General features: G+C 36.5%; 1 protein-coding gene across 1 annotated transcript; it reads right to left on the minus strand.

Moving 5' to 3' along the window:
* Positions 1-1,004: 1,004 nt before the first annotated feature.
* Positions 1,005-8,443, minus strand: LOC110116073. Its single transcript, XM_020849521.2, has 5 exons — positions 8,286-8,443; positions 7,468-7,813; positions 7,120-7,382; positions 1,139-1,293; positions 1,005-1,078 (listed from the first exon to the last, which is right to left on the minus strand). Exons 2-5 carry the CDS (start codon positions 7,780-7,782, stop codon positions 1,005-1,007), a joined length of 807 nt encoding a protein of 268 aa, XP_020705180.1. The 5' UTR covers positions 7,783-7,813; positions 8,286-8,443.
* Positions 8,444-8,770: the final 327 nt, after the last annotated feature.

An 8,770-nucleotide genomic window follows, 5' to 3' on the forward strand; every position in this document is an offset into this window, starting at 1 on the left:
AAGAAGCTATCTCAAATGAAACCTAAGTTGTAAGATTAATTACTATGTTACAATCACAAGTATTAATGAAAAAAATAATGTTAATAACAGCTGAAAGTAGTTACAACGACCATAATCCAAAATTTTAGAATCAAAGCAAAGTGTATATTGAGCTCAAGCAGACCCCACACAACACATAAGGCTTGTTGACCCTATATACACCATGTACACGCCAATCAAAGCTGATCAAGCACGCATCTTGATAACCACACATAATTTTTTTATTTTAAAAGAACAAATAATGTAAAAGTTGGCACATCAAGAACAATGCCAACGTACCTGGAGTGAGATTATGGAACACATTCCTTCAAAGGATATGGATCAAAATCAACCACAGAAGTAGGCTTTGTTTGGGACTGTTTTCTTCCTGCTTCTTAGAATAAATTTTTAATACAAAAATTAAAATCTTGTACTAAAAATTTATTTTAAGAAGTAGCAAAAAAAGACATCCCAAATGAAGCCGTACAACCACTGGAAACTCTTCATCCGGATATAAAGGCTCAAATTAAGACTTCGTTTGGGACAGCATTCTTCTAGCTTCTTAAAATGGCAATCTAGAACAATCACTTTAAGAATCAGTAAGAAAGTTGCCTAAAACTAAGCCTAAGAAAATAAAACCAAAAACCATTTTAAGTACTCAATTTAACAGAAACAAACATGCAGTTCTTTTGAAAAGAAAGCAACCATGCATGGCACTGGCAGGCATAAAGTCATTCATCAACTACTATGGTCCCATCTCCATCTACTTCGATTGGTCAAGCAGCTGCACAAAGGGCAGTTAAATAAAACTATTTCTGTCGTACGCTAGATTTCAATTTTCAAATAGCTCCCTGATATAAATATAAAGCTCTTAATTTTTACTTTTCCAATCTTGAATAGCTTTATGATTGCCTAAACAGTCAAAATTCAAGATGATTATATATTAAGGACATTGCTAGCAGTTTTTATGGCAGAGCTTGCATTTTTCACCCGTAGATCAGACTAGGAAGCCATGATAAAATCTCCACGCATAGTGGACGCCCATTGCTTTCTCTTTCACCTTCAATGGGAACAGAAAGCTGAAAACATAATGGAAGTATTGCTTCATGACGTTACTTGCCTTCTCTTTCACCCATTGCTTTCTCTTTGCCTGACGTTTCTTGCTTATTGCTTCCAAGTTCTGCAAGCTGGAAGTATTGCTTCATGCAGCAGTGATCTGCAATAGCCTTTGCCAATGTCAGGCGTCTTATGAAGGACAATATCACCGCATGAACACTATATATTAATTTGCGCTGGTAATCTCATTAACACAGAACTTATAAGTGATAGTAGGGCTTAAACTGGGCTACATTAAGCCTCATATCGATAATCCTTTCAAATCATCATCATTAGCATCATCCAAGGCCACCATTTGAGATCAGCATTATGAATACATAATTTTTATATGTTCCCATTAAGTGCAGGCTATGGTGGTGATCTTATTCTTTACAAATTATTTTGAATAACTTCTATCCTTCTAATCTTTAGTTAACCAATATTTCTTCTTAATCATTTGGTACTAATTTTATCTACTTATTTAAAAGGAGCACTTCCTACTCTTCATTGTACATTGTAATCTTTATTCAAATAACATTATATTGTATGTATGCTTCATGGTTTCACAATCACAATTGATTTGTCATCAAAAAATTATCTTGATCGGGCACGAGTCTTGATGCAAAATCAAGTTGGAAACTTCCGAAATTAAAATTGGAACCATCCGAACTCCGATTTCAGCAAACTTATAGTCAAGCTGAACATCTCAGAAATATGAACCCAACGACACCAAATTCGACTCAATCCGAGCCCAAATGAGTCCAAATCAAGGACCCGAAAGGTTGTTGGAAGGTTTGAACTAAAATTTGGATTACCAAACGGTTTCCAAACATGACGTGCTTATAGTCAAATCGAGCGGCTCGATGAGACGAATCCAACAAGCCCAATATCGAAAAATTCCAACATCATTAATACCTTCAATTATCTGATGAACGATCCATGATCAAATGATTCAATATCGTCCGTCCATCCAACCACTCCCCATTTACCCTTGATCTATTACCTATTTACGGGTTATGCCACCACTTGAGGCCCTTATCTCTGTCGGACCACTGCCTGACGTTGTTACTCCACCGGACCACCGCCTGACACTGTTGCTCCGTCGGATCACTACCTAAGTCCTGGACTTCTGCCGAACTATATATCACTTGAGGTCCAGACTTATTCTGGACCACCACCTAAGGCCCGAACTTCTGCCGGACCACTACCTGACTGCTAGAGTTCCGGAGTACCGCCCTACAACGACGGTCTTTCAGACCCCGATCTCCTGCCGACCACGGTCCTTCTGACCTCCGTCGCCTACTATGGTCCTTTCAAACTCCATCACCAGACAACGGTCTTTCAAACCCCGATCTCCTACCGACTACGATCCTTCAGACCTTCGTCGCCTACTATGTTCCTTCGGACCTCCATCACCAGACAACGTTCTTTTTGACCCCAGTCTCTTGCCTACTACGGTCTTTCGGACCCCTATCTCATGCCGACTATGGCCCTTTCAACTAAAATAATATGTCTATATTGATTATTGTAACTTCCAACATGTAATGTGCTTTATATGATGTACATTTGTACCATCAAGCCAAGGTCTTCTCCCAAGGAAGGGCCTCATTTGTAATCAACTGCAAATACTAGTAGATTCATTCAAATTGGGCCATGCCCCGTGGTTTTCCCCCCTTTTTAAGGGTTTCAACGTAAAAATTCTGGTGTCTCTTATGAACACTACGCACTCTCTCTTATCTGCTTGTGTGCTGGATCTTCGTACAATGCTAAGACTTTCAATTAAATATTTCTCTATCGCTGCAAATATTCCAAGACACAACAACAATCATGAGAAGCAAGCAGAGATCTCTATTAGGAACACTACTAACTTTATTTTGTGTCAATCAACATAATAGAATAAATCACAAAATTAACAAACAAACTTTAGGCTCTGTTCAGACTTCAGAATTGCTATATAGACGCAATAAGAGCATTGCCATGATTTTTTATTGTCTAGATAACCTTTTCTGGATGTATTAACGGAAAAGCAAACTACGTTGCAATGAAAATTTTAAACTGCGATCTAAAGCAGCAATCTAGCATAACTTGAATATGGTACTTTTGATTCAAATATGCCCATTTTTCTTTAGAATGCTTGACAAATGTTATTTTTTGATAACAAACTTTTCACAACGATTAACCATAAGAAAAATAAAAAGAGAAAAATATTGTTTTCTCTTTTGCATCAAGCTTTGTTAGTTTGTATTGAATTTGATTGTATCGATCAATCAAGTTGTATTGCTATCTCAGACCTCAATTTAGTCTTTCATGCTCGTTGGGGTTTGCAGGGGACAACTCTTGCAAATGTCTAGTGAGAACATGCATGACTAAAGCAAAAAGATATGGGCTTAAGGTTGGTCCTTGATGTAAATATGAACAATATAACGAACAAATATTAGTTGGTTGGTCACATGTGAAAAATTTAATGCTTGCTGCTCTCACTTCTGATTTTATAAAGAATTTGCTTGTGTTGGGCATTGGATAAGGAATAGTAAAATTTTTACTTCTGTTCCTTCAGAGTCTTAACCAGAAGGGTCCAGCGCCCACTGTGGATGACTGGTTGAAGTAGAAGACCACACGACTTAACAACAACATTAGCGATATATTTGACATACAAATTTGCAGCAGGGTCGAATTGCTTGTATCCCTACAAGAAGTCAATAAGGACATGGAAAATGATATATATTATTTGTATACTTACCCAATGCATGGGCAAGAAGTATAGAAAGTTATGGTATCTGTCAGGGCTAAGTTTATTCTTCTCATTTAATAATAAAGCGAAGGAATCTACATGATTATTATCAATGTATTTATCTACTATAATTTCATCAACGTCGGCTCTGCTTGTTGGGATTTTCCCACAAGAGAATATTTGGTCAAACATGCAACAAAGTAAATACGCATGAAATATGCAGAAAATTTTCAGTAAATATGTAGTAAATATACAATAAATATATATAAAATACACATTATTAATGCATTGTTACATAGTTAACTTATCAATAAACTTTTAAAACAGTTATAAAAAAAAAAAAAAAAGTTTCTCTTTACTCAGCATCTCCCTATCCTTGTATTCCATTATTGAACTTGTAGGTTTAAACATTATATGAATGTCTTCAATGTTAATTGGTTCAGTTGGGGCAGGGGTCCATATTCTCTGGTTCTTCCGATCCCTCCTAAATTTTACCAATTCCTCTTCATGATCATCCGCAGCATGAAGGTCAATATCAAGTACGACTTTCTCTTGATTTATGAAAAGAGGAAGAATTGGTACATTTTCCTGCTTGATTTGAACTAGAGCAAGTGTCTCTTTAGCTAGGATGGGTTGCTAGCAGGATGAGGAAGATGAAGCAGGACTTTACTCTAAATCAAATTTGTATTGAGCAATATGATGAATCAGCTTGAATTTAATTCTTTCTAATATTGGTGTTAGATGCTCAAACCTAGGGATGTCAATATTTGACACGACACGAAAATCCGACTTGGAAATTTTGGGTTTGACTCGACCCGATTTCAAAACGGGTCGGGTTCGGGTTCCAGAATTCGACATGTTTGAAAAAATGGGTCGGGTTCGAGTTGACCTGACGGGTTATCGGGTCAACCCGCAAACCCATTTAAAATGATTTGCACGCACTGCCCTGGCTGCCCGTGCCCTGCCCACCAGCTGCCCGCACGACAGCGTCTGCCAGTCCGCCGCTCGCACCAACCAGTGCACACACCCGTGCATGCCCGCACATGCGTCCACGCCTGCCAGCACACTAGCCCACGCGCTCCTGCGCACCTACTAAGCGCGCCCGCACCTGACTACGCACTCCCACACACCTGCTCGCACCCGCACGAGCCTAAATGCACCTGCGCACACCCACTCAACCCGCCCGTATCCGCGTTCACTGTCAGGTCGGGTCAACCCGCAACCTGATGAGTCGAGTCCGGGTCTGCATTTTCGACCTGTTTATATATCCGGGTCGGATTAGTGTTGACCCGTTTGAACCCGTATTAGTTCCAGGTTTGACTCGAACCCGACTCGTGACCCAAAATTGACACCCCTGCTCAAACCTAACAAGCAGTCTACCTTCAAGTTCATAGAAGAACTTTGAGCATGTATCCTAGAGTGATGTCATCAATTTATCCTCTAGATCATACCAAGCTGATGTAGTTGGAGAGCGGGCTTGTGGAGGAGATTTTATTTATTTATTTATTTATTTATTTGGGGTTGGGAGGGGAGGGGGGTTAATAGGGAGATTGAAGTGTGTGGGTGGGGAATTTTTTTCTAGCTACCGGAGAAGATATTTGATGAGGGGAAGGGGGAAGGATGTGTTCGAAAGTTCTGAATGCTTGGCAATGTGTCTGCTTCCTCCTGGGTAACTCCCAAGAGGACATAAAAAAATTGCAAATAATTTATTTGTTAGAAAATATCAATTCTTCTCTTTTTAGAGATATTAATTGAAATTTGCTACATGACAAATCTACATACTTACATGTCTTTCTTTTAAAGTGATAAATAAATTAGAGACCTTCATGAAATTATATACAATATCATCGCCCCATTGAAAGAAACGAGGCATTTGGTTAGGGTATTTTGGGGCATATATTGAAGTGTAAACTATGAATCAAATATGTATAAGATCAAACGTAATTTTAGCAAATGAATTAAAAATCATAATGATGCTCTTAGTACTCATAAGTAGGAGAGACACAAAATCATTTTTGTAACTAACTGACTTCTACATTGAAATCTTCATTGAAACTTTCTTAACTAAAAATTTTCTAATTGACCCAGCCTAGTTAATAAGTAAAAAAAACATTTACATCAATTAGTATTGATTCGAACCTCCTAAGGATTTGGAAGTTTGTTAAGTTAGAAAAATTAATTTGAATACAAATATATAATAAATATTTTTAATATAGTGGATTGGGCGGTTTATTTGTTCAACTCCAACATCTCACTCTTTAATTCCTTTGATGAGACTCCCGTAAGTGGAGAGCTATGCTAGGAGATCTCTTGACTTCTATTTGGAAGTCTAATAAGAATGATCACTTCATCTGTTGTTAAATGTTTCGTATGACCCTTTATTATAAAATATTGTCATGGAATATCCAACAGTCTGAGAAGCTCGTAGATCAGTGGAACTTTCTGCTCAAAGAAGGGAATTTCAAAAATTGGTAGATGTTTAATCTCTTCAAGGTGTCCTCCACACCAAGGTTTATTTTCTCCACAAAGACATCACATATTGTTCAAAAAATTAATACATAACATCGAAAAAGTAAGAGACCAAACATAGATATGAAATAACAATAAAAAAGCATGATATATATAGTAATACACAAAAAACATGCGGCAAATATGTAGTAAATACATAAAAAAATGGGAAATTTACATGCATACCACTTCATACCATCCTATTTACAAATCTAACACCCAAAATATTAATATTACATACGTACCACTATATATTATTTTAATATCAAATATGCCACTCATATTTCATTCATACCACTCATATATTTCATTTCTACCACTCATATTTGATATGAAAATGAACTATGGGTGGTATATATGTAATATTAAAATTTTAGATGTTAAATATGTAAATAAAATAGTATACGGTGGTATGAATGTAAATCTCCCTAAAAAATATATATAAAATATGTAGCAGTTGTGCATCAAATACGCACCAAATACACAATAAATACTCATCAAATACTTAGCGCATATGTAATAACTACACATCAAATAGGCAAGAAACACGATTCAAATATGCATAAAATACGCAACTTATACACAGTAAATACGAAGCAAAAGTCCTAAACCCTAAACAAGTAGGAAACACGCAGTAAATACAAATAAAATACGCAGTAAATACATAACAACTAACATGCAATTATGACGAAGTAAATCCTAAACCCAAAAATGAGTCGAAAGGGAATAAACTAAACACAATTTTTTTTTAACTACGCAGTCAATACGTTGTAACTAAAAATGCTGGTGTATCCACCAACTTAATATGAAGGCGATTCATTTGTTGATTATGTAAAGAAGCTGAAGCTTTCATAATAGCCAATTCTGCTCTGCATTCTATTAGTTGCTCCTCCATTAATTTCATCTCATTGATTTTGTCATCATACATCTTCTTATACTTTTCCTGAATATATTTAATCTTCATAAACTCATTGTTCCAGTCATCCAAGATCTTAGTTAATTCAATTTCAACATTCATATATCGCAGCTTCTGAAACAATAAGAAAAAAATTGTAAAGAATATATATTATTATAAAAGTGTGAAAAGAAAAGCAAAAAAGAAAATGAAAACTCACCAATTCTTCAATTCGTCGACTTCCAACATATTGATGTTTCAAAACATCTTCTAGAATGTGCGACTTTGATGGAGAAACATGATGACCTTTGCCAGTAACTGTCAACATCTTTTTCGCTCTTTTCTTCTTGGATGCTTGTGTATCACTCTCATTCCCCGATCCTGCATCTTCAGATTCAGTCGCCTCCCTTCCGGCTATTTCTTTCACAAATCCACAATCGCAAAAAAGGCACTTAAGCTCAGGTTCCAAGACTGGGTTCACTCTTTGCCGACACATGTAGCACATGTGGCTAGTAGTCATAGTAGCATCAGCCATCGCCCAATCTCAACTTTAGCCTCTCGTTCAACTACAGTAACGAAGTTATGAGAAGAACCTAACATAACAGAGCATAACAAAGGAACGGAAGACCTAAAAATTCATTTCAAATAGAAGGAAGCAAGGCATACAAAAAATAGATCTAATCAAAATACAGGTCACGACTGAAAAAAATTCTCATAAAGGGCGCATCTCCAAAGCAAGAAACCGAGTCTAAAAAAGCACTTCCTAAAAGGAAGAAGCCCAAGAGAGAGTATTATCTAAAGAGATTCGAAACAACCCTAAGCGAGAAGCGAAGAAGACATCCCTCCCATATGGAAAACCAAAATTCGATCAAAATGATTGAAATTACAACGCCATGACCTCGAAGGTCGGAAAAGCTTCATAAAAGGCCAAAAAATCCTAGCCCCTTACGAAAACCTAGAGTAATCTCTAATAAAAATGGCAGATTGAGAACAGAAATGTACAAGCAATCAAAACCGAGAGGACGGAGATGCGATTACCGCGTAAAACTATCTCGTGGATAAAAGCCTGAACGAGTCGGTTCTTCGAAAGGCGAAAGTAGGCGAATGGAAATTGTCAGAAAATAAATAGCTCGACAAAACGTTTTTAGGGTTTAGGAAATAAATAGCTGGACTAAACGTTTTTATTCAATTTGACGCTTCAATACGTTTTTATTTCTAATCATAATTGCTCAAATGTGAAATATCTTTCTTTCACCGTTTGCCCTTTTTTTATTATAGTTATAGTTATTTACTTATTTCTGATAACATAACCATTATAAACTAAGGAGGGCGCTTTAAGACCGCACTTTTTTATTTTTTATTTTTTAAGTTTATTTATATTTTGATAGACACTAAAATAAATTTGATATCTTAAAAATATCCTATTTTGTTTATTTATGAGTTGATTTGGGGATCACTTTGATATCTGGGGTGTCAATAATGATCCATTCAGCCAACCTGTTTGAATTTGACCCGAAAAACTC

Source organism: Dendrobium catenatum, unplaced genomic scaffold (genome assembly GCF_001605985.2).
Source record: "Dendrobium catenatum unplaced genomic scaffold, ASM160598v2 fragScaff_scaffold_1639, whole genome shotgun sequence".
Classification (NCBI taxonomy): Eukaryota; Viridiplantae; Streptophyta; class Magnoliopsida; order Asparagales; family Orchidaceae; genus Dendrobium; species Dendrobium catenatum.

Bases quoted from the DNA above. Each gene is read 5' to 3' on its own strand.
- LOC110116073 (XM_020849521.2), bottom strand. From the start codon at position 7,782: ATGGCTGATGCTACTATGACTACTAGCCACATGTGCTACATGTGTCGG. The intron at 1,294-7,119 runs GTATTGACTGCG...ATTAATATATAG, and splicing joins CCAGCATTTTTAGTTACAAC to TGTTCATGCGGTGATATTGT. The intron at 1,079-1,138 runs GCAAGTAACGTC...TTCCCATTGAAG, and splicing joins AGCAATGGGTGAAAGAGAAG to GTGAAAGAGAAAGCAATGGG.